The sequence below is a fragment of the Cannabis sativa genome, chromosome X (genome assembly GCF_029168945.1).
Source record: "Cannabis sativa cultivar Pink pepper isolate KNU-18-1 chromosome X, ASM2916894v1, whole genome shotgun sequence".
Lineage (NCBI taxonomy): Eukaryota > Viridiplantae > Streptophyta > Magnoliopsida > Rosales > Cannabaceae > Cannabis > Cannabis sativa.
This window is the reverse complement of record NC_083610.1, coordinates 21,327,785-21,353,713: the sequence shown is the minus strand read 5'-3', so window position 1 is coordinate 21,353,713 and position 25,929 is coordinate 21,327,785. Positions and strand designations below refer to the sequence as shown.

The following is a 25,929-nucleotide window of genomic DNA, read 5'->3' as shown; positions in this document are numbered from 1 at the left end:
TTAAATGCTATACATAAATTCCTTTTATAGTGCTAGATATATTTAGAAATATTCAAACATTAAGATAGGTTGAATATTTTATATAGCACATTAAGTTTCATAAAAATTCATAAAATTATTCATAAAATATTCATAAAACTTCCTAAAATGAATAAAATATGAATAAAATGTAAGTAATTTTATGGTTTGACATAAGAAAACATGAACTTGGGACAAATGCTCATATCTAGAACGGTTTTTAATGATCTTCGGACGACCACACTAGGAGCACTAATCTCAGTGATTGTTTATTATGTTAACAACGAAATTACTTTTAGGTAGAGCCCAATACCTAATGTCAAAGTGAAAATATAATTTTATATAATTAGGGAGTAGTCACAGCATCCTTATTTGTATAAAATTATACATTAATTAAAATTCACCTTAATGGACATAACTTGTAATTAATTATATAGGTATAATAATTTTACCCCACAGGGATTTTATTATATTTGTATAATTAATTAGGATAATATGTTAAATTAAATTCTCTTAATTTACCCCACAGGGAGTTATAGGGATTTAATTTAATAGTGTTATCACAAATTTAATTAAAGATAGATAATAAACCTTCATTTTTCCAAAACTAATTGTTTAATTAAATCTATCATAAAGTTCATCTAATTTTATTAAATTTAAAATTTAGCCCACAGGCAATTTTGGATTTAGTAAAATTTTAATCTTCAGTTTATACTTTGGTGTCTAGTGAACCACATAATTTTAAATAATTAGGGAGTAGCCACAACATCCTTAATTATATAAAATTATATATATTAAGTGGATTAAGATCACATAATGGACATGAATTATGTGAACATAATAATCTTACCCTACAGGGATTTTATTATATTCACATGATTAATATGTTAAATTAAATTCTCTTAATTTATCCCACAGGAAATTATGTAGATTTAATTTAATAATTTTATCATAAAGTATAAAATTTTGAAACATTTATAAATAATTAAGTGTTTCATACATTTCATTAAGATAGAAATATTAAACTTTAAGTTTTTCATAAATTGTGTAAATCTATCATAATCTACATCTAAATCTAATCTTATTAAATTAAAAATTTAGCCCACAGGCAATTTTTGTTTAATAAGATTTCATATTTAAGCATGTTTATTCATTGGTAAAAACATGATTCATTTAAACCTCAAAACTATATATGTAATTTTATTACATCACTATTCATAAATTTCTTCCATACTAGTAGAAAATTTCTTCCATAACAGTAGAAATTTTCAAAATTTATTCTGATAATTTCATCTAGCATATACAGTTTTTACTGTATAATTAAGAAAAATAAATCACACTTTATTATCACCAATAAATTTTAATTTATTGTGTATGAATTCATTCTAATATAGTTAATGTGATTATTAACACATAGTGGATTATTTTAGATTGTTATTCCACATTCATAATTTCTTGCAAGGTTTACAAATAAACCTAAGAAAGTCAAGAATCGTGAGCAAATCTTATCCACAGACAAGATAACTTCTCACATTTAGAAGTTTAAGGAACAAGCAATATAGTAGTGGCTTTGTTTTAAAATTGGCAAAGATCTTTATGTTCCAAGATTCTATTGAAACTTGATTTAGACACATTTAGAGGTCTTTACTACAAATAATGTCACTCATAAAGATATGCAAGTTCAATCTGACAATAAGAAATGTGTTATTAATAAGAATTCTTCTACATTATAGCACCAAAAATTATGGAACATATCTCCATAAATAGAATAAATGTTAGTAAATGGTGGGGATCTTCATTACACTTGATTTTACTAACTTTATTTAGAACTTGTGTGAATTTCATTAAGAATATGTATTCCAACAAATCAAAATCGGTGCATACTAGAATTCTATCATATTAGAAATCATACAAGTCAATTAATTTTGAAGACATGGACTCAAATTTTGCATCTCTTTTTTAACGATTACTCACATAAATAATTTTTCTACAAAAGTATAGATTTATATGTTTCAAAGACATTTAAATCTTAAGTAGAGAAATGATGCATTTTTCATATTAAGATAGTGAGATCAAATATAAAATGGAGAATACTACATTAAAATTCTTGAGTATGGATAAACTCCCAGTCTATTTGTAAAGTTTCTTTAAAAGCATGGGTTCATTGCCCGATACATATGCTTGGTACACCCAAATTATAGTGTGTAACAGATTTAAGAAACTAAGCATTTTTTGGACATGGGGTGGAGCCTACATAGCAAACTCCAATCCTTCCTAAATCTTTGTCTATTGATACTCAACAATGGGGTGTACATATCGAATCGTGTTCTAACCAAAGTTGTTTCTCAAACATATTTTGAGTTGTGATAAGGTTGAAAACCGACTTGATGACATGTACACATTTTATAAATACCCATATATAGTTAGATTACAATTGTCAAAGAAAAGATCTGGGCCCTAAACCATAAATGAGCATATTTCATTTGAAAAGCTATAAGGTTTAAGGGTTACATATTTTATTATCCATCTCACAACACTAGAATTGTGGAATTAAGAATTGACTTGATCAGTGGGAGTGATCAATCTAGGAACCTAGTTTCCGAGAAAGATCATTCATATTTTCTCAAACTTCCACCTCAAGTGTTAGATTAATTATGATTCACAACAACCCTTAAGATTAATGGTTATTGAGAATTCATAACTAATCATTAATAATATACAAGTCATTGGTAAAATTCTAATAAGTTATGTTATTTAGTAATTGCTTACAATTTCTAAAATAACATGCTATTGAACCATTTGCTCTTTTAAGAGTTTGTTGGTCCATCCTTAAGATGACTTATTAGAACAGTAAGATCAATGTATTCTAGTGATCACATTTTGTACAATAAGAGTTCAACTACAATATTAATTTGAAACACAAATTAAATTATAGAATGATAAAGAATTGAAGTTGTAGTACAATATGCCATGAATGAAGAAATGAATGTCTTAAATAGCAATAAAGTTTATCTTTAGTAAAGTTGCCTAATGGGGTGGAGAACATTAATTAAGCATAGATTTTTTCACCAATAATATTCATTAGGCAACATTGAGAAACATAAAGATATAAAAGAATATTCATTGCTAAGAAGTTCATTTTGAACTAAGAATCAATAACAAAGGAGATTTACATTCTCACTTGTTTTTATGATTCTATTATAGACCTTGGCATTTGTTGCTCGTTTCAATTCATTAATCAGTTCCAAACAGTGAACTAGAGGAGAATGTATACAGAAGGCCATAAATTTTTCCTCTAATAGTGGTGAACATATGCAAGCTTAAGGTGTCTACCTGTAGATTAAAACAAACATCTCACAAATTGGTATTATATCATCTTTTCCTTTAGGTTTGAAAAGAGAATTATTGAAATAATTATATACCAGAAGGTTAGTGGGAGTAATATTTGTTTTATACGTCGACAATATGTTACTTGCAAATGATGATAAAAGTTTTCTATATAAGTTGAAATCATTCATATCTTAAATTATTATTTTGAGATAAGGAATATAAATAATATATATAATTTTAATTAATTAGAGAGTAGCCACAAGATTCTCCGATTAAATAAAATTATGTATTATTCATCAGATATAACTTTTATCTTTAAGTGTGATAAATTCAACTCGAACCAGCATCTGAAAAATAATCTGGAGTGAGAATAAATTAAGAACATTCATTTGCTTCTATTTTAGAAGCCTAATGTATGCCTAAGAGTCTGAATAAAACTTTGCATTACATTTGTTTCAGAATCGTTAAGTAGTATCAGAATAACTAAAGTTAAGACCACTTTATTTTTCATACAAAGTGATGAGGTATCTTTAAGATACTAAAAATTATATTCATACATATTTTAAGATGAATTGACCATCTGGAAATATAGTTAACCAATTAGATTCTAACATACTTCACTGGTTGTATTTATTCACGTAAATCAATATTTTATTACGTCCTTAAGATTACCAGTAAGTTATATTGTAGAGAATCTTGATTGTTATTTCCACTATAGAAGTCATATTCATTTATTGTTTTGAGGATACATCTCGTATGATGTATTATAGAGTTTCATAGTAGGCCTAGAGTTCAGAATTACAGTTTCATTAGGCCATTAAGAAAATTTTGCGATAAATTCAGCTACAATATTTATGGCTAATAATTCTAAGAGTACTGGTTAAAGCTAGCATATCGACATTAAGTATTTAGCCATAAAAAGGCGTGATAAGTGGTCATTAATCACGCAAACTGAATTGGGTGATCGCATAGATCCTTGACTAAAGGCATGCCGCAACACAAATTCAAGGATCATAAAGTAAATATGGGATTCAGTTAACCCATATGCAGTTTTTTTTTATTTGTACAACCAAAAATTATTCAATGAAACTCTAATTTCGATATTTTCTCATATTTATGTGCACCTTAATTTCATCTGAGAAAATTATCGTAAGAGGACCTGAATAAACATAAGGGTTAGGGTTTATTCGCTTAAGTACATTGCCACATAAAGTACATTGTTATATAATAAATATATCGTAATACATGGAAGATAATACTCGACTTATAATGAGGACATGTCGCTATGATTCGTATGTTTATTATATAATGAGGAACGTTTGGGTTTGAATGTTTTAGTTTAAATGCTGACCAAGTGGGAGAATATAAGAATATTTTTATTTTAAGAAATATATTTCTATTCAAGGAAATAAATTTCTATTTAAAGAAATAAAATAAATAATTGATTTTGTGATAAATGAATATTTTATATTCATTGAATCTGGACAAAATCATTTACGTAATATTCTATATATGGTCAGATTTAAATATTCATTACCTAATTTGATTTCCTGAATTAATTGTCAAAATATTCAGACAATTAATGTGGCACAGATACTGATGGAGTATCTCACCTATAAATATAGGGTCTCGGTCCCCGAGCTCCTCACTCATTCTGTTCATAACAGTAAAATCCATCTAAAGAGAGTTGAGAGAGCGAGGAAGCCCGATTACCCACATCAATCGGTTTCTTTTGCAGATCAAGCTTATGTGGGATTAAAGCTTAAAGATTCAATGGCTGGAGGTATTTCGATCCTTAAGTTATATAGTGTATATATTTGTTTATTCTGCATTTTATATATACATACATATATTTCAGTTTATACATATAAATGTCTAACAGGTACCCCTTTGTGAAATGTGGCCCGAACCCATCTCGAAATATTTCCCACTAGTCACAATGATTTCATACTACTAAGACGTGAATATTAAGATTATTTTCGCTTTAAATTTGGTTAAAATGACCCCTAATTAAAAAATTGAAAACGTTCTACTTTTTAGGATAAATTTTAACAAGTTTTTCCTTACTCTTACACTCGTTTTTGTTCTCTTAAAATTTCACTCTACACGTCTCGAAAAATAGTGAAATTTCATAGGGACAAAGCCAATAACGTTGTGCATCACTTTTCTATTAGAAACATTGAGAGAAAAAGTAGTTCTCAAGCAATAATAATCATTTTAATCGAAATAGTAAAAATCTCATGTTTCTAATAATAACACGAACAGATGTAGAAATTTAACTAATTTTATCATAACACCTCTAAGTTATATTATTATTAAATTTTATTTCGACAAAAAATCAATTCATAGTTCTATTTGTACCATTTTAGAAAATACAGGGTCTATTTTGTCATTTAACAAAATAGAGAACTCAATCTATAATTTTTGTAAAATATAGCGTCCAAAATAATATTTACGTTTAATGATATATTTCAATAATAGAATATTCCGTTCAAAGCTTAAAGAAAATATATTTTTTCTACCTTTTTATAATAGAGTAGTAGTATGTTTAAAGCTGTCGTTTTATTGTACGTAGTTCTTGTTTTTTTTTTTTGTTGGTAATTTAATTGTTGTTTTTAACGATGATGATCATAGTTTTCACAGTTTTATATATGTTGTTTTGGGTTAGCTCCAATTTTTAAAATCAATTTTTGGACTTATTAATTAGAGGTCCGATCTTAGATACAAGCGGGTTAAGTTTGTACTTAGGGCTAAAAAAAATTATTCTTTTAATATTATATATTTTTTTTTACTAATTTTAAAAATTATGACAATTATTTTCTAGATGAGGGCTCTAGAAATTTTTCTTTTCCTGTGAAATACTATATTTTAAGGCTGGTCCTATATAATGTAGAAATTTTTGACATGAATGTAGAAATTTTTATAACTTTGTCATTCTTCAAAGTTTGTTGTCGTTTCATACGTGTTTTGATGGGATTATGAGTTGAATGTTTTTTGTTTTTGTTTTTTTAAGAAAAGAGTTAAATGTTTTTTATTGATTATTTATTTTGTTTTAGAGTATAAAAAAATGAGTAAATCTTTTGTGAAAAATATAAATTTGCTTAAATTAGTATACCATCCTACCATTGATAAACTATCAATATACTATCGATAATATAGTACATCGATATAACAATAGGCTGTAGGAGTGTACACCGATCAGTTTAGTTGGGTTATAATGTATTTCTACCGACCTAATATAAATATATAATTGCAAATATCAAATTGTAACCCATCCAATAATAAAAAAAAAAGTATAACCTGTCCAATAATTTTTCGTCGGTTTAGTCAGGTTAAGCTGTTTAAACCAATCTTTATCTTTTATCTTATTTTTCATTATTGTTAATTTTTGGTGTTCAAATAATTGATTTTAAAAAATAAAGATATAGTATAAGCCTTTCAACAATCATAATTTATAAGGGTTATAGTTTAAATTAATGTTAAAAAATAAATATGAATTGAATAAACATTAAAGTAGTAAATAAAATTTTTCAATGAATAGAATAAAAAAATATACACGTATTTAAATTCTAAATTTCAACTTCAATATTTAAATACAATCAAAATCATCAACTATAAGTTTTAAATTTCAAATTAAACACTATAAAATACAAACTTTAAATGTAAAACAGTTTAACTATTAAATGTAATTCATATATTATATTATATTATAAATAACTTTAGTAAAAAATATGTAAATTAGTTTATTCAGGTTATTTGGACGGGTTAGAATAATATTCAATCCGCTCAATATATTCATTTGGGCGGTTTGAATTTTTTGTAAAGTTATTCGGATTATGTTTTTTGTCAATTTATTTAGTTTGGTTTGGGCGGTTTATTCGGGTTGGACGGTTTGTAAATTTTTTTGAACAACCCTAGTAGGCTGACATATGTTTTGCTTGGTATTTTATCGATGGTTTATCGATAGTATATCGATGGTTTGTCAATGATTCTACCTTATGTGATTAATTTTTCTATATTTTGTCCAGGATCGAAATAGTATCGATATACCATCAAAAAAGTGTCAAAAATTGTCATCCCTTACCTTCTTACTCTAATTATCGAGAAGATATTGATATATAATCAAAAAAGCATCGATAATCAATTAAAAATCCTAGTTTGGCAAGAAAACCAGATCTCGCCATTTCGATGAAAAAACCAACAAAACAACAAGCACACAAATCTATCGAAAATAAACTACATGCTACTCTAAATATTTAAGAATTTTTTTGGACAATATCTACCAATTATTGAGGTTAATGAGTATGATTTTTTTCAATGATGAGGTCCGGCCATTCACCAAGATAGGTAAAGATTGAGAAGGAGTGAGCTAAGATAGAGAGTGTTACAGAGAGAAAAATAGTAAGTGACAGAGAGTATGAGAGCCAAGTGATGTATATATATATAGAGAGAGAGAGAGAGAGATAGTTGATAGAGAGAGTATGTGTGATTAGTTCAATTTTTTTTAATAACCAAGGATAAAATGGAGAAAATATATAAATAAAAAGAATTATTTTATATAAATTAGTTGAGAATCTAAATTTTGATACGAGGTAATTTTTTAAGAATACAAAATAAATTTTTTCAAAATAAATTAAATAAAATAGGGTAAATATTATTTTAGACCCTGTGTTTTGCAAAAGTTGCTAATTAGATTTTTTATTTTGTTAAATGATAAAATAAACCCTATATTTTTCAAAATGGTAAAAATAGGACTCTAAACTTAATTTTCGATAATTTTATTTTTTAATATAACCAATTTGATGGTAATTTTTAACACGAGCAGATAACTAATTTATTATAATATTTTTAGATCAAATTATTATTAAGTTTTATTTTGATAAAAAAAAATTTGTTTAGGGTTCTATTTGTATTATTTAAAAAAAAAAGGCTAATTAGGATTTTTGCCCCCTGAACTTTGACATGTACCGAATCATGTCCCTAAACTTTTAAGGTCGTTAAAAATGCTCCCTGAACTATTAAGATTGTTAGATTTAAAGATTTTTTTTTCTAATTTTAATAAAAAAGTCTGACATAGATGAAAGTTTAGGGGCTATAATTTAATACATGTCAAAGTTCGAGGGGCATGATTTGGTAGATATCAAAGTTTGAGGAGCATGATTTAGTACATAAACAATCACTAAAATAGTAAAATTGAATGAAATTAGACAAAAGTCCTTAAATTCAACAATCTCAATAGTTCAGGGGGTATTTTTAACGACCTTAAAAATTCAGAAAGCATAATTAAGTACATATCAAAATTTAAGAAGTAAAAATACTAATTAGCTTTAAAAAAAATATAAGATTTATTTTTAAGAATACAGAAAGTCTAATTAATATCTTTTTAGACCCACTCTAAGGACACGAAAACACGTTTTGGCGCTCTTAACTACAATATGCAATATGGTTGGTTGTATGAGAACCGTTAATTATGTATACATATTATTCCCAAGCTGAGGCCTTCTTTACTTGATTCTCTCTTCTCTATCTTCATCAGAATTTTCCAATTCCATCTCCTTCCTTCTATGAAGTTAAGCTCAGACCACTCTTATCTCTTACTTTGCTAACCTACAACAACAACAAATATGGCTTTAGCTTTTAATGGCTTAACCCCACAAACCAGAGCTCTGGGCTTTTCATGGAGGAGATTGGTTCCTTCACAAACGCAATTCTCCACTTGGGTTTGTCTTCCAAAGAAACCAATTGCCCAGAAAACCATTTCAAATTCCGCTGCTAAAACCTCCGATTCAATTCTCTCTGTCTCAGATGTTGAGTCTCGCCAAATTGAGGAGGACAACACTAATGGAATCACTCCCACTTCCACTTCTACTTCGACTACTGGTATGATTTATTCAAACCCCAACTTGATATTTTTAGGGATTTTTTTTCCAAATAATGTAAAAAGCAATAGATTTTAGATTCTTTGTGTAAAGATTCCAAATTTCAAAGCCTATCCTTTTGGTTTTCATTAATGGAAATATAGAAAGCAAAGGTTTTGAAGGAAAATAAAATTTGGGTTTTGGTTGTTTCCATTTTAGATGGAAGATTGTGAATTAAATCAATATACTTGAATTTAAAGCATTGTAAAATGTGGTAATTTGTTAATTTGATTATTTATCTTTGTTTTATGTTTTAAGCGTGGATGGAATTTGCCAAAAATGTATCTGGTGAATGGGATGGGTTTGGAGCTGAGTTTTCAAATGAAGGAATTCCAATTGAGCTTCCGGAACGTGTTGTACCGGATGCTTTCCGGGAATGGGAAGTTAAGGTTTTTGACTGGCAGACACAATGTCCCACTCTAGCTGATCCAAAAGACAATGTTGTTTCATACAGGTTGATTAAGCTACTCCCTACAGTGGGATGTGAGGCTGATGCTGCTACAAGATTTAGCATCGATGAGAGGAGTGTTGGAGGTCCAGATAGTGGTGTATCTGCCTTTGCTTATCAACCAAGTGGATCTTATGTTGCTGTCTGGCCCATTGATGAAAAGGGTTCTCATAATTTGTTTGAGTTGGAGCATTGCTTGATCAATCCCGAAGATAGGGAGTCTCGAATGAGAATAATTCAGATACTCCGTGTTGAGAATGAGAAGCTAGTGTTGCATAGTATTAGAGTGTTTGTTGAGCAGTGGTATGGACCATTCAGAAATGGGGATCAGCTTGGTGGATGTGCCATTCGGGATTCGGCATTTGCTTCTACTCCTGCCTTAAAAGCTTCTGAACTGGTTGGCGTATGGCAGGGTCCAGCTGTGGTTGCTAACTTCGACAGTTCTCAGGTTTTGAGTTGTGAACATATTCATTTATTCTTGGTTATGTTTGAATTGGATCCCAATTTATAAATCCATGAATAGGTTCACTAACCGCTAATGATAATGTTGTTGGTTTGAGTGTGTGCTTGGGGGTTGGCATGTAGATATAGTTTGCATAGACTAAAAAGACAGTTTGTTGTGTGTGTCTGAAAGATATCTTAGAAAATAAAATTATCCATCCAAATCTGAACACATAGCTATGAAATTCCTCACAGGAAACCTCTTTATTGATGATGAAATAAAAGAATAATCTAGCCTTCAAGATGCTAGTATCTCCAATTACAACCTTTTTTCGAGAGGGCTGCTCTCTCCTAGAGTCTAATCTCTTCTATTTCCAAGCTAGTCTAAATGGGGTTGCCCCCTCTCTATTTATAAGCATAGGTCCAATAGAATTAAGACACTAAGACCACTCAGCCTATGTACATAAAAGACTTAAGTATTTCATTTAACCCTTCGAATCAAGATCTCCAGTTAAAAAGTAAAGTCCCAGTTAAATCAATCTAAATTTGACACGTCAGTTAATTTTTTATTTATTAAAAAATTAAACCCTTAACTGAGTCAACAAAAATAGTTAGCATATTTAATATATATAAATTAAGTTAGTTGACTTGTCAGAATTAGATTAGTTTAACAAAATATGAGACAATACTTTTTATTAGGAGATCTTGATTCTAATCCTTCTATAAATTGTAGGTTTTACGGTCAATGAAAATAAAGTTTCTAGAACTTTATATAACTTTTTGCAGCTATCTCTGTTGCTTAAGTAAAAGATAATCTCTTTGACTATAAATGAAGTAAACAGCATAATTAGTCAATGATTTGAACTTGTCTTCTTGAACACAGGACTTTCTTCAACAACTTCTAGATGACAGAGATAGGAAGTCAGTAAGAGATGAACGTGACATTATCTTGCTTCCAAAGCAATTGTGGTGTTCAGTGAAAGCATGTGAAGGTGGTGGTGATACTCTCTGTGAGGTGGGATGGCTGTTCAACAATGGCCGTGCAATCACATCAGAATGCACCTTCTCCAGCAAAGCAACTTTAAAGGTAAGTTTTGTTTGACCAATCAATAGATTACACAAGTATTAGAACTAGAGTTCTATTAGGATTGAACAATGCTACAAAATCATAGTTTTGGCAACCCAATTAATCTTTTTCAATTCAATTTGCAGGAAGTTTCAATAGCTTGTGAATCTACAGCCTTGGAGGGTACATAGCCCCCTCGATATTCTGTCAACTAAAATCTTTGTTAATTCTTCCTTTTCTCCTTAAAACACAATCCAAAGCTTATAATGACAATGTGAAACAGCCCATGTGCGTGTCATTTGTAAGTATATATAGATATACATATACAAAAATTCTACTCCAAATTCATAGTATTGTAATGTCATACTCATATGCTCCATATTTTTCTCTGCCAGATTCTCTTGGTATTTGTTTGTACTGTGAGAAGTTGTTATATTGGTTACTGTTTTCTGTGTCATTGTTTGATTCTATAGTAAAATTCTTCTCATATATTCAAAAGGGCATTTACTTTTCTTGGATACCAGTTTTGGTGTATATCTTATCTCCTCATTTAGCATAACGGTCTTTTCAGTAGAATCCAAACTCTGCAGTCTCCAGATTATGTGGCTGACAATGTCAGGCTTTGAATCATTAATGAGTCAAAAACACGTGACACAACCAAACCAACATAAATCGTACCATCCCATGTTAGAATATGACAAAAAGAACTAGACCCCAAAAGTTGGAACCATTGTAAGCCCGTGAACAACCTCAAAGTTCTGGTAAACACAACAACCTTTCTTTATCATATTATTGAAATTATTGTATTGCTACTAATTCAGTATATCAACTTCAATGAACAGATTTGAAACATAATCATTTCATAGCAGTCATCTCATTTGTCACCAAAAAAAATCTGAAAACTACAAAGTGAATAAGATTGGCAAAATATCTGCAGGTGAAATTGCTTTCTTTCCACATTATATATATTTATATATAAACAGAAAAGCCTCAAAAATGAAACACTGCAAAATAATTTAGATGCTTGAATAGCTATGACACTACTACAACACTCCATAATTCAGAAAAGCTTACAACATATTTCATTATTGGTCATACAGCAATATAGGCATCTTAGTGAATAAAATTCTACATAAACTCCCTTCACACCCCACCAAAATCTTTCAGTGACATCATGATATGATGATCCAAAGTCTTGGGAGAGGTGAAGATAATTAAAATTGGTTCTCAAAATCCTACTGCCAAATCACCTCCTTTAGCTTTGCTGTACAACCTAATCAATGAGCCAAGAACAACAGTATTAAACTTCAATATAGATGGAACATGTTTTCTATAAATAGTGTTTTCGAAAACATTCATGCCGGTATTAGTTCTATCGAGTTTAGTTATAGATATTGCAAAACAGGTAAAACTATATCCTTAAAAGATTATGTTCTTCAATGTTACCTATCTATTGATTATATGACTTAAAATGGGAATAATTTAGACGCTTAGTAAAAGAATTATGAATACCTGTACAAGACATGAAATTGGATGCTAATGAGCACTTGGTGGTGCATCTCTCATGCTTATATTCACACTGTTCCTCATAGTTCGTCTTCCAATTCCTGCATTGCCCTTCTGCATCATAGCGACAAATTCACCATAATCGATTCTTCCATCCTGCAGGCAAAACAAAACAACAATGAAAATTAATGATGCAGCAATGGAGTAGCGTAAATCCAGTTTAAAGTGTTGAACCGAAACAGAACTAAAGATCTTAATGAAAGACAACATCAATGTTATGTTACTTACATTATCTTGGTCAACTTCTCTGATTACATCTTCAAGGAAAACATCAGTCATATTATGTTCTGCACAAGCTTGCTGGAGTTCATCCACTGTAATGTAACCACTTCCATCCTTGTCGAAGTACTGAAATGCTGCAAGTAGATGTTCCTCGCGTTCTAGTTTGTTAAGATGAACTGTAGCAGCTATGAATTCTCCATAGTCAATAGTCCCGCTGTTGTCCACATCAGCCTGTCATTACAGACAGAACACAACATGGATCAATGTCAACCCGAAAAACATCAATTTCTTATCTTATTGAGAAGAATGTTTGATGTCATAACTCCATTCACAGCTGTTTTTATTTTTCCTTTTCTAAATGTACTTTATTTCGTAGCGAGTAAAGGGAAAGGTGGGGCAGAACATAGAACATGGAACATGCATCTTACCGCCTCCATAAGATCACGTATCTCTGTATCTTTCATGGTGGAGCCATATCTACGCAGTCCAGCTTTCAGTTCATCAAATGTGATAGCACCACTGTTATCAGTGTCCATTGCTGTAAACATTTCTCTCAGACCAGCAATCTCCTCCTCAGAAAGGCTCTCAGCTATAACCTGTTAATACATAAAACAACATAGATCATAGTATCACATTCATCTCTCACAACATATAGTAAATCTTTTTGTATCTAAACTTGCAAGTGCACTTACCCTCAAAGCCATTTTCTTCAACTTATTCATTGCTGAGAACTGTTTGAGCCGAGACATGACAGCTGGATCGAGTGCTCTATCAGGAGCAACTCCATTTTCGCAAATCCAAGGGTGACCTATACAAAGGAGAAAAGTTTTACACTAAATTCTATAGGAAAAATTAGTCTCCATCGATGAATCAACTTCGAAAAACAAATAAAACCCGAACTTACATAATACTTCATGAGCAGTCAAGCGTTCTGAAGGTCTAGAGCACAGCATTTTCCTTATTAGATCTTTTGCACTATCAGATATGACAGGCCACGGGTCTGAGTCAAAATCAATCTGTCCCTTCAAAACAGCATCGAAAATGCCCTGCTGTGTTTCTGAATCGAAAAGAAAGAAGCATTTAGTAAAAATAAGAATATGGAAGACATTTCTCTCAATGCTAATAACAAAAACCAAATCATCATACCAGCCCAAAATGGTGGCACTCCACTTAACAATATGTACAATATGACCCCTGCAGTCCACACATCTGCTTCTGGTCCATAGTGCTTAAGGAGTACCTCAGGAGCAACATAGTAAGGGCTACCAACCACATCAGTGAAAATTTGACCTGAAAATCAGCATGAAAAATGAGAGGCATACAATTCAAAATGGAACATGATTGTTATATTGTTATGTTTTTACCTGGTTTGAAGAATACAGAAAGACCAAAATCAATAGCTTTGAGAGAAAAATCATCATCCTTATTAACCAACAAGAAATTTTCAGGCTTCAAATCTCTATGCATAACTCCAAGAGAATGGCATGCCTCAACAACCCCAACAATAATCTTGGTCAATTCAGCAGCCTTCCTCTCACTATAATGTCCCCTTTGAATAATCCTATCAAACAATTCACCACCAGCACAAAGTTCCATAACAATATGGACATAAAGAGAATCCTCATAAGCACCTTTGATGGTGACAATATTCTTGTGACCAGCCAAATGGTGCATTATCTGAATCTCTCTCCTAACATCCTCAACATCCTCCTTTGAAATCAATTTCCTCTTGGAGATAGATTTACAAGCATACTCATTCTTAGTAGAATTCTCAGTACATAAATAAGTAGTCCCAAATTGACCTTGTCCTAATTTACGACCCAAAGTGTAAAGGTCACGGATATTAGCAGTTTTATGACCCAAAACATAGTAAGTTTGGTTATCAAGACCTTTCCTCATGATTGTATCTTTCTTGTTGGAAGTAACAAAAGCTGGATTGTTACTGTTACAGTTACTGTTGTTATTATTACTGTTTTCTTTGGCTTTGGCTAATTCTTGAGATGTTTGTTGTTGTTGTTGGGAGTTCAAACTTGTTGATGAATGGTCTGAAACAGAACGATTAGAAGGAGTGTTGCGTTTGGAGATGGAAGCAGATTGGTCCTCAGGCTCGCTCCCCTGAAAGTATTTCCCCCTAAAAGATCCACGGCATGTATTGCCCATGAAACAAAAAAACAAACCTTTTTCACTGTCTTTTCCTACTCATCCAATGAGTTATTACCATTAATACACTCTGCAACAAAACCCAGATTAGATTCATGGCCAACAACATACATAATACATAAACAAATCCCAAAGAAAATGATGTTAAAAAGCCTAAATAAGCAGATCAGTCACATGGGTTTTCACAAATCTTGGAATATTTCTACATCAAGAGATTAAAAAACATAAATCTACCTTCTATAACATCCCTAAACAAGAAAAAAAAAGTCAACTTTATATCACAAAAACACCAACCTAAGGCCAAATCTTGTAAAAACATGAGATTAGATTGATAAAGATGAGAAATTTAAGCTACTTTAGATGAATATGAAAGAGGGTTAGTACCAATTTGCAGAAAAAAAGTGGAAGATGATAGTGATGAACAGAGAAAGAACCAAAGAAGAAGAAAAGGGTGTTGATCTAAAAACAATAAGACGATGAATCAAGAAAGAAATGGAATATCTTTACAGCTACTTATTAGAAGAAAAAATAAATATTAATAAAAAAATTAATATTTATTACAAAAGAAAATGGAGAGAGAGAGAGAGAAAGAGAGAGAAGAAGGGGTCGTTTGTTTTGTTGTTATTTTAGGATTGGTATTGCTGGGAAACATCGGAGGTTAGTGCTGACCAGCTAACCTTCTTTCTCTCTAGTTTTTTTTTTTTTTTTTTTGCCTTTATTGAAAAATAAAAAATTAATTAATTAATTAAATAAAAACGCGGCTTTACAACTTTAATCTCTGCAAAAATCATTATCCAATTCTAAAAAAAGAATGTAAAGAAATTAACTTTATATCAACTGTGAAAAATAGAGGCTAAGAAAAAAATAGAAAGTTACTACTTTTCATGGTGAAAACTTTAAACACTAAAAAAAAAGAGAGAGAATTTGAAGAGATTAACGATTTTGGTTCCTTCCTAGAATGGGAAATACGACATTTGTGGTTAGAAAGACAAGCGAGTCTTAGCATTGTCTTAGGATGTTTTTTTTTTTGGTCAAAATTTTGTGGCTATAGTTTTTTATTTATGTAAGTATTATTCTAAATTTAGGCAAAATTTTGCATTTAATAAGGGTTTATTAATGTGATTGAAACTTGATTAAATTAGAGAAATTAAATTGTCTAATTAGTTATTTTTTTATATTAATATTAAATTGTTTAGTTTTGTTTAATTTTTTTTTATTGTGCTTCGGTTAATCTTGTAGTTATCCAAATTTTAGTTATAATTAATTAGTAAAAATACAGATGTTTTAATAAGTAAAAGGGTTGTATGTCATTTTAATTCTAAATGTCTAGTTAGTTTGAGAAATGTTAAGAGAATACTTTAAAAGAAAATGTATATTCTTTAAAAGAAAAGGGTAACTAAAGGTTTAATACCATTTTAGAACAAAAGTTATTATTGATTGGATCTGTTTTGTGGATTAATAAAATTTACCATATATTTTCTAAAATTGTATAAATAAGACTTTGAACACAATTGTTGACAATTTACGTTTTCTAACACGAGCAAATATAATAAATGTAACTAGTTTTGTCATAACACTTCTAAGTTAAGTTATTATTAAATTTTATTTTAACAAATACAATTTAAAGTCCTATTTAGTACTATTTTAAAAATTATATATTTAATTTGTTATTTATTTAAATAAATAATTTGATCACTAATTTTTATAAAATATAATATCAAAATCAGTATTTATTTTTAACTAAAAAAAAAGTGATAACCATTTAATCATCTACTTCCAATACCTTTATTTATTCAGTTAGAATCCATTTCCATTATGATTTTTTTAAAAGAAAAAAAATTATATTGTCTTTATCCAAAATAAAAGAGGCGGCTTTTAAAATTCAATTGAATAAAATCCAAAGTGAGCATTGTGCTTTTTTATTCTTTTTGAGTAAGTAAAGTTGCATTTTTCTTTAAATCCAAAAAATTTATAGAAAAAAAAAATCAATTTATTTATAAAATTAACTTTATTATGGTGAAGATTTAACCACTTTTATTGAATGATTTAGTGGTTGGTTGAATATGAAAGTGAGTAGTAAACGGTCAACCAATGGTTAATGAAATGAGATAAAAGTCAACTTGAACCAAATTTGCTTAACGAGTAGCAGGTAAGCTGCCACGTCAACGAAATCAGTGTTGAATCGTTCTATAAAGGGCAATAACGTCAATTGACATGTAATCTTTATTATGAGTTTTTTTTTTTTTTGGATATAAAAGCTCTTATTATGAGTTTAGAGAAAAACATTTTTTTATATGAGTTTAGGAAGATAAACATTAACAGACGTGGACATGTTTTAATGTTGAAACTGACGTGCCTTGCATGCATCGTCATGCATACGATGTCATAAATAATTATAATTATTTTTATCAAAAAAAATTATAATTATTAAAAATGTACATCACGGTTTGTATTTGTATAATTATGTACATATGGTTCAAGTGGGTGTAGAAGGTTTTGGATGGTGTGTGGGGTTATGGGATCTAATCTCATAGTAACTAAAAAAAATGTAATATATAAAGACACTTTTATAATATATATAGGTGCACGATTTTGTCTCGCGATGTACTTTCACGGAATGATATATTAGATGGGTCTCAGGGTACGTTACCATTTTTTAACTCTAATTATCCCTAGATCAACCCAGCCCTCATATCAAATAACTCTCCCATCTAACGGTTGTCGTACATCACAGGACAAAATCGTGTCCCTATATATATATACAGGATTTGTGATCAATCTTGAGGTAAGGCGAATATCATGAGTGCACCTCAGTCCTCTTTAGGGCTTTGAAATTGTAAAAAAAAAAATAGTATATAGATGAATATTATATAATAACAAAATATAGTGTTTAGCATAATAATAGAAAGTATGATTTTAAGGAAAGAGGTCAAAGAATCTGTGGTATAGTTTCTCCAAATGAAAAAGTCTCCATTTTTTTGTCTTCCTGGAAAGTTAGTTTTCTCTCAGAAGAGCTTTCCTGAAAGGCCTTTGTGACCATCCAAAAGAGGTCTTCAGGAAAGCTAGTCTTCCTCTAGAAAAGAATTCTGAATTGCTAGTCGTTCTCTCCTGAAAGGGAGTCCTGGATAATCAGGTGTCACTTTTCCTATCCGGGAACACCCTTCACCGTGTACTTCCATTCTTAGTCCTGGAAAGTGTTCGCTTCATCCAGGAGCACTATGACTTAAGCTGATGCAGATATTCTGAGGAGTTTGTTAATTATGTCGTAAAACTAACTTAACAACTTAGCGTTTTCAGCCACCGATTTTGGGATCCATATCGCAAATTTATAAATATTGTCAACACTTATCATTTTAGAAAAGAACAACAGCAAGGATGGTTATGCTGACTTCTCAGCATATGCACTGTCCGTTGCTGATGAAGTGGATAGCACAATTACCTAATCTTACCAGGAAGCTATCAACAACAAGGATGATGCCAAATGGTTGCAGGCCATTAAAGAAGAAAAAAGTCACTTATTAAGAACAAGACCTAGAAGGTAGTCAAGAGACCCTTTGGGCAAAGGTTGGTCAGATGCAAGTGGATATTTAGGGTCAAGGAAGGCATTCCTGGACTAGAACAAGTTAGGTTCAAAGCAAAATTAGTTGTAAAGGGCTTCACTCAAAAAGAAGGGATTGATTACACTGACATATTCTCTCCAGTTGTGAAGCAAGCATCCATTAGAATCATCATGGCCAAAGCTGCCAAAATTGATCTTGAGGTGGATCAAATGGATATAAAAACAGCATTCTTTCATGGAAGCTTAGAAGAAGACATCTATACGACCATTCTTGAAAGCTTTGAAAGCAATGATCCAGAAGATCCCTGTATGATTTGAAACAAGCTCCAAGGCAATGGAACTTGAGATTCAATGAAACCATGGAGAAGCTGTGATATGCCAAGAGCAACTATGATCCCTGTGTCTACACAAATGATCATCTGTATTTACTGTTGTATGTAGATGACATACTGATTGTTGGTCAAAATAGAGCAAAAATTGACAAGTTAAAGGTGAAACTCAATGCTGAATTTGACATGAAGGATCTTCGGTAGGCCAAGAAGATCCTTGGCATTGACATACAAAGGCAAAGGCCTAACACCATCACCTTATCTCACAAAGAATACCTTGAAAAGGTAATTGAAAAATATGGAATGAGTGACTCCAAACCAGTGCAAACTCCACTGGCTCCTCACTTCAAACTAACGAAAGACCAGTCACCTACAACTGATGAAAAAAGGATATTCATGGATACAATACCCTATGCTAGTGGGGTTTAAGTCTAAATGTATGTAATAGTTTGCACAAGATCTGACTTGGCCTATTCCTTAAGTGTTGTAAGCAGATTTACTGTTGATTCTGGACAAGAGCATTGGTTAGCTTTGCAATAGATTATGAGGTATGTCAAAGGTTCCCTTGACATAGGACTCACCTTTGGAAATGAGTCACATACACATGAGGAAGTATCTGAGTTTGTAGACTCAGATTATGCTGGCAGCATTAACACCATAATATCTCTCACACGGTATGCATTCACTGTAGTGGGAGGTTGTGTTAGCTAGAAATCCAGTCTCAAAAAGGTTGTGGCTCTCTCCTTTACAGAAGTTGAATACATGTCAGCCACTGAGGCTGTCAAAGAAGTTATTTGGCTTAAGGGACTCACAAAAGAACTGGAATTTAATTCAGATGATGTCACAGTATATTATGACAACCAGAGTGCGCTACATCTTATGAGAAATCTCATGTTCCATGAGAGGTCCAAGCACATAGATAGTAGACTTCATTTCATTAGAGAGGTTGTGGCAAGCAAAGAAATCATCATGAAGAAGATCAATACTACTCACAACCCTGCAGACATGCTAACCAAATGTGTCACTCAAGCTAAGTTTAGACACTGTCTAAACCTGTTGAATGTCAATAGCCGCTGAAATCGATCAAATCTAGCTATCACCATTGATGTGATTCTCTTTGTCTTCTTCAAGTGATGAAAGCAAGGTGGAATTGTTGGTGCTTCCAGCTTTGAGCACTTTAAAGAAATCAACTAACTGTTTTTCTTAAAAATAGTTCAGCAAGGGTGGTTATGAGTGTCTCTTAATTGTCATAACAGTATAAATACCTACACCACTAGCTCAATCAACACAATTTTTGGAGGATAACTACTACAACTGAATTAAGTTAGTTTAGAGAGCTTTACAAGGGAGAAAGTGTTAGAGATAAATCGAGAGATCACCAGTGTATAGTTTGAGCTTGTGTTTTGTGTGAGTGGAGGGTTGTAAGTAGAGATTGTTCACTTTCGAAGTGACTTCTCTCATAGTGAGCTGAAATTGTATTCTTGTATCTTGTATATTAGTGATCTCTCTTGTACTATTCTTCTCCTCAAATTCTTATCACATTGTTATGAAAATAAAGATTCATTCATTTTGTTCTATTTTTGATTATTGAGTTATAGTCACTATGCTATTGATTTCTTGAGTTCTTTATTATGGTATTCTTGATGAGATTTGATTAGTCTTTCTCTCTTCTCTTCATAGCAAAAAAAGAAAGGTATATATATATATGAAAACTTAATTACAAATATATATATATCTAGAGTTAGTAAATATGGGTTAAGTTTTTTTGACATGGCACGAATACGCATGAGAAAATATTAATTTGAGCGGTCGTACCCAAGCTAATTATTAATAATAATAAATATATATTTACTAATAAATATTTAAATTCTAATTATTCTAATTAATTTTTTTTATATAATTATGTGTAAAATATTAATAAAAATTATATAAAAATGATGTAATTTAGTGATTAACTCATTAATTATAATAAAAAATAGTAAAAATGTAAAATTCGAGTTCGACCAGTATAAAAAAACAACCTGACCCATTTATAAGAGTATTGCTATATAAGAGTATTGCTATTAGACATCAGTAGTGTCTAGTAGATGTGTCCCCTTGCGATTGGCTAGCAATACTCCCTAATAGACGTGTCCCCTTGCGATTGGCTAGCAATACTTCCTAAAAGTTATTATATTAAATTATATGAAATCTGATATTTAATTGAACCAATAACAATATTAACACATAATGACATAATTATTGTTACAAGTACAAAAATAATATTTTCACCCTTTTATTTTTTAATTTCTTTTATTGTTATTCATTCATTTTAACAATATATTGATGTAACACTAATGTAGCGTTAATATAAGCCAATTTAAGAGTACAAACAAAATTTAATCTAATGACAAGTTTTGATAATATTTATATGCATTCTTGAAACTAATGTCAATAAACTTTAGTTAGTTAAATAGACTTTTCTACTATAACTATGCCAATGGCATGTTGACAAATGAACATAATACAACAGAAGAACTGGTAAACTTTCAATAATTTCTTTAGTTTACAAAAGAATTGTTATTAATTAAAAGAATTAGAGAGACATATTTCACAAGGGAAGAAAGGAGGGAAACTATGTTGTTTGACATTAAATTCAAAAGAAAATAGAAACTATTGATTATTTTTTATTTTATTTAATTTTCTTCTCTTAAAGTCAAGAGCCGGCCTTAGGTATGACGGACTAGACCCGTACCTAAGGTTCAAACTTTTCGGGAGCCCAAAATAAATAACAAAAGGCTTCATTAAAATTTCATTTAAATAAAATTAAGTGTATTATAAACAATAAATACTGATGTGAATTCGAATCTCATAACACTCAAAATTTAAATCGTCTTAAACCCATATATTCTCAGTTCCACAGATGTCATAATATATAAATATATAATTAGGAGACTTTATTCTATATCACTTAGCCACTTATGTACTACTTGCTTTTACATTATAATGACATTTATACAAGTAGAGAAAATACAATGACACTCAAACATTACCAAAAGTAACTCTTTTCAATTGCTCAAGAGAAAAAGTAGCTCTTTTCAAATCATATAATGATTGTAATGTAGAAAATAGTGTTACTTAAGTGTACAATATCCTTTTACATTCCAATTATTTGCTATTACAATTCAAATGACCAATAAAAACAAAATGATACAAATACAATGCATGTAATAGTGTTTAGTTTAGTATTCATGACCAACACCACATGTGCCCCTAAAGACAATGCATCATATAACTCTCTCTTTATTATATCTCTATAATGTCTAACCAATTTTGGGTAGTTGGTAGTGTGTAGTGCCAACAGCCATGGGAGTTAGGGGGTAAAAAAATCTGAGACAGGTGACCATTATGCCACCAATATTAGTACCAAATTATTTACTTGTGTTTTTGTATCTATATATAATACTTTAGAATCAATAAAAGAATACCTAAGTTCCGAAATTTCACTGGTTTTTATCCGACGATTAGTTACCCTCTTCGAGGCGCTTGTTGAGTCCTCCACTTGTAGGCCTGGAAAGTTGTAAAGAACAAGTCTGTGTTAGAATTAAGGCAAAAATCGAAACAATGACATATTTGTTTTACATTCAAGAAACGAAGAGTCTTCGGTCTTTCGTGTCTTATATTAAGTTCTTCAAAATCCATTAAGACATGTTAGCGCAGAGCTTCAGAGTCCTCACATCAATAACACAACCTACCGAAATCATATTACTCCAACGGAATGTTAAAACAAGCCTATATATGGTTGAAAGAGACTCCTATACATATGCTTAATGGGCAATAGTTGTACTTAATGGCAGATGGGTTGTACATGATGAAAATGTTCTTTGATCAGGTGATGGTGAAGACCAGCAATCTTGAGGCCTATGAAATCATTTGTTGGCACTCAAAACCAATCCAACAACAGCAAACTGATGAAACAGAACCAAGATACTTCGGTTCTATGTGATGGAAAGAAGGAAAGCTTTCAGAAAGGAAAGGAAAAGGAAAATTTAGATCAAGATTGAATAAAATCAAACGCGGACAAGATTAGTTGGGGAAACGAGAAAGAGCCTAATTCCAATTCAATGATAGTCGGTAACTGGGTTAGATGCAACTTTACTAATGTACTTCAAATCAAGAGTTGCATTAACCTTCTTTCCTATCTACCTAACTCTCCCCGGAACAAGTTATAGTTCATTCCTTTTTCGGGTGTTTGTATTTAACTATTACAGGATAAAAGCTAACATACTGTTCATGTATTAATGTATCTATGGTTCCCATTCACAATGCCTGTAATCATATTTGTTTACTAATCTGTAAGTAAAGAAAAGAATGTAAAAATCTAAAAGCATTTGTTAACTATTCAAGTAGGGGGAAAAAATATGATAAATTATGATGAACGGTACTCACAATCCAATCATCAATTTAATGCTGTCATACAAGAACCACTGCGTAGTAACAAGAGGGCCGATAATCGTCATTCGAACAGGAAGACTTCTAGTAAGCAAATTTACAATCCCAGTATTCCTTACAGCCTGAAAAATTGTATATACAGACACATGTGAGTGATTACACTGCTTTTAGTATTAAACATTTGGATTAAACAACATTATAAGCTACTTCACAAGATTACCTGCATAATAGTTCCAGCATTTTTTTTATAAAGGGAGGATACAATAATGTCAGCAGGATTAGAGACGACGGCACCAGCAGTTGAAGCAGTGAAACCCGCTATACATGACACACTAAGTTGTTGGGATCTTGAGCAATTTTCTTTCTTATTTTGAATTATATTACGGTATATGAAGTCCACTGAATGCTCAAATGTTGTGAACATGATCATGGAAACTGTCAAAAATAATGTTTGCAAGTTAAATAAAAAAAAAAATGAAGCTATTTCTGAATACCAAAATACCATTACTGATTCCTACTGAATGATTGATGAAATAACATTAGTTTTTCAAGATTCAATTGCATGAAGCCAAACCAATTTGTCCATCATTTTGGAAACAATAAAGGGGTATACCATATCTCTAAATTGTAAACTCATATGTGTCAAAAGCTAATTAAGATTTTTACCCCTGAATTTTTCTAACCGTTAAAAACTTTTTTTGTATTATTGAGATTGTTAAATTTAAGGACTTTTGTCTAATTTTAATAAGGAAAGTTCAATGGACATGATTTGATTCATGTCGAAAATTCGAGTGGATGATTTGGTAGATATCAAAGTTTGGGAAGCATAATTTAATACATGGACAATCACAGAATGAGTAAAATTGAATGAAATTTGACAAAAGTCCTAAAATTCAACAATCTCAATAGTTCAGAGGAATTTTTAATGGATAGAAAAGTTTAGAGGCATGATTTGGTACATATCAGAGTAAAAATCTTAGCCTTCCAAAAAACAATAGTAATTTAAAAGATGGGTCTTTTTCAATAAAAAAAGCTAATAACAATTTCATGATTGACATATTACATGGAATATTTCGACCCCAAAGTGGAAGAAGTCCCCTGTAAAAGCTGGAACCAAGAATAAGATAGTAAGGTATAGACATCAGAAAAAGGAACGAAAAACATTGGATGGAGTAGTTAATCAAGTTTTTAGGTAAGTTACCCTGTAAAGCCTTCAGTTGCATAAAATTTTGGAAACCCATCTAACATGCCCTTTGCAAAACTAGGCTGTGTTTGAACTCTGACTTTGACAGCTTCAAATGGACAAAGAGCCATATCTGCAATTACTTGAGCTGATATACTGCTGATAAAGTATATGAAACTCTTGTTACTATCTCCCAATACATCTGAGTAAGTATTCTTAAAGTACTCATAAAAACCATATTTGGCACCACCCTGAAGACCATATCCACATAACTTTCCAGACCAACCCCTCCAAAGGGAAAAAGGGCCTTGTTCTCTATAGAGAGTAGATAGCCCTGAACCAAACCCATTATACTTGACTGGATTCACCTAATAAACCAAATAAAAATAACTATAAATCTCAGAAATTTGAATGAGTAGATAAATTAATAAAATCATCCCAATCCAAAATGTACAAGAAACTGACAAAACAAAAATCACCCCACAAATTGACATTTTTTTTTGGATGCTGACAACATTTTCAATAAAACAAAAAGAAATATTTATACAATTCCCAAAATAGTTTAAAAGTATGAAACTTTAACATCGATACTTACATGCATATGAACTTTCAAGCAGTCAAGAGGTGTGCTAGCGAAATGGGTAGAACCAGCACTGATCATTCCACCAAGAGCACAAATCCCATAATACTGAGGTGAGAATTGCTCAACTCGGCTTTTTCTTTCAACCCCTTTCATATTTCTCTTTCTCTTAAACCCCAAAATGGTTGCTATTCATTCTTAAACCCCAAAATGAAACCTACCATTTGTTGAGGCGGTTGTTCCTGGAATAATACAATGCCCCCACCAAAAACCAAATCAAGGAAGAGAAAGAAAAGGGTGATTATGTGTTTGCACGCAAACCCTATGATGATCCCAAAAAGGTTGGAACTTTGAATTGAATATATGAATAGAATATGAGTTGCGTGGCTGCATTAGCGGCACTAACCACTTTCACTTTCACTCTCACTCTCACTTTCACCACCTCCAATAATAGTTTTATTAAAACATAATTGAGAAATGCTAAAGTACCAAGTATCATTTCATCGTATATTGTTGTAAATCTCAAATATTATAATTTAATAAATAATGTACCAAATCACTAACCACTTACAATGCACTATTTTGACGTTGAAAAATAAGCAATTGAGCTACATTTATCTCGAATTTTTATTTTTCGCGAGAGTTACAAAAAAAATTAGCTAAAAAAAGAGTTCAAAT

The 25,929-nt window shown here is 30.9% G+C and overlaps 3 protein-coding genes across 3 annotated transcripts; 1 reads left to right on the top strand and 2 right to left on the bottom strand.

Moving 5' to 3' along the window:
* Positions 1 to 8,746: 8,746 nt before the first annotated feature.
* On the top strand, positions 8,747 to 11,710 carry LOC115702857 (uncharacterized). The gene is made up of 4 exons (XM_030630304.2): positions 8,747 to 9,228; positions 9,525 to 10,162; positions 11,039 to 11,242; positions 11,368 to 11,710. Exons 1-4 carry the CDS (start codon positions 8,973 to 8,975, stop codon positions 11,410 to 11,412), a joined length of 1,143 nt encoding a protein of 380 aa, XP_030486164.2. The 5' UTR covers positions 8,747 to 8,972; the 3' UTR covers positions 11,413 to 11,710.
* A 443-nt stretch (positions 11,711 to 12,153) lies between these two features.
* Positions 12,154 to 15,884, bottom strand: LOC115702856 (calcium-dependent protein kinase 26). The gene is made up of 9 exons (XM_030630302.2): positions 15,554 to 15,884; positions 14,374 to 15,239; positions 14,156 to 14,299; positions 13,914 to 14,066; positions 13,702 to 13,817; positions 13,438 to 13,605; positions 13,016 to 13,240; positions 12,734 to 12,883; positions 12,154 to 12,494 (listed from the first exon to the last, which is right to left on the bottom strand). The coding sequence occupies exons 2-8, from the start codon at positions 15,167 to 15,169 to the stop codon at positions 12,758 to 12,760; spliced, it is 1,728 nt and encodes a 575-aa protein (XP_030486162.1). The 5' UTR covers positions 15,170 to 15,239; positions 15,554 to 15,884; the 3' UTR covers positions 12,154 to 12,494; positions 12,734 to 12,757.
* Positions 15,885 to 22,086: 6,202 nt separating this feature from the next.
* Positions 22,087 to 25,714, bottom strand: LOC115723152 (mitochondrial phosphate carrier protein 1, mitochondrial). Its single transcript, XM_061106894.1, has 6 exons — positions 25,267 to 25,714; positions 24,690 to 25,039; positions 24,552 to 24,595; positions 23,709 to 23,923; positions 23,486 to 23,610; positions 22,087 to 22,606 (listed from the first exon to the last, which is right to left on the bottom strand). Exons 1-6 carry the CDS (start codon positions 25,405 to 25,407, stop codon positions 22,561 to 22,563), a joined length of 921 nt encoding a protein of 306 aa, XP_060962877.1. The 5' UTR covers positions 25,408 to 25,714; the 3' UTR covers positions 22,087 to 22,560.
* Between the last annotated feature and the right edge of the window lie 215 nt (positions 25,715 to 25,929).

What these genes read in the sequence shown, in the direction of transcription:
- LOC115702857 (XM_030630304.2), top strand. Translation starts at nt 8,973, where the DNA reads ATGGCTTTAGCTTTTAATGGCTTAACCCCACAAACCAGAGCTCTGGGC. An exon ending in CACTTCTACTTCGACTACTG is followed by an intron (nt 9,229 to 9,524) that starts GTATGATTTATT and finishes TTATGTTTTAAG; the next exon opens with CGTGGATGGAATTTGCCAAA. An exon ending in CCAGCAAAGCAACTTTAAAG is followed by an intron (nt 11,243 to 11,367) that starts GTAAGTTTTGTT and finishes TTCAATTTGCAG; the next exon opens with GAAGTTTCAATAGCTTGTGA.
- LOC115702856 (XM_030630302.2), bottom strand. Translation starts at nt 15,169, where the DNA reads ATGGGCAATACATGCCGTGGATCTTTTAGGGGGAAATACTTTCAGGGG. An exon ending in AGTGCCACCATTTTGGGCTG is followed by an intron (nt 14,067 to 14,155) that starts GTATGATGATTT and finishes TTTTCGATTCAG; the next exon opens with AAACACAGCAGGGCATTTTC. An exon ending in GAGAAGTTGACCAAGATAAT is followed by an intron (nt 12,884 to 13,015) that starts GTAAGTAACATA and finishes TTTTGCCTGCAG; the next exon opens with GATGGAAGAATCGATTATGG.
- LOC115723152 (XM_061106894.1), bottom strand. Translation starts at nt 25,407, where the DNA reads ATGAAAGGGGTTGAAAGAAAAAGCCGAGTTGAGCAATTCTCACCTCAG. An exon ending in GCAACTGAAGGCTTTACAGG is followed by an intron (nt 24,596 to 24,689) that starts GTAACTTACCTA and finishes TCTTGGTTCCAG; the next exon opens with CTTTTACAGGGGACTTCTTC. An exon ending in ATGCTGGAACTATTATGCAG is followed by an intron (nt 23,611 to 23,708) that starts GTAATCTTGTGA and finishes ACAATTTTTCAG; the next exon opens with GCTGTAAGGAATACTGGGAT.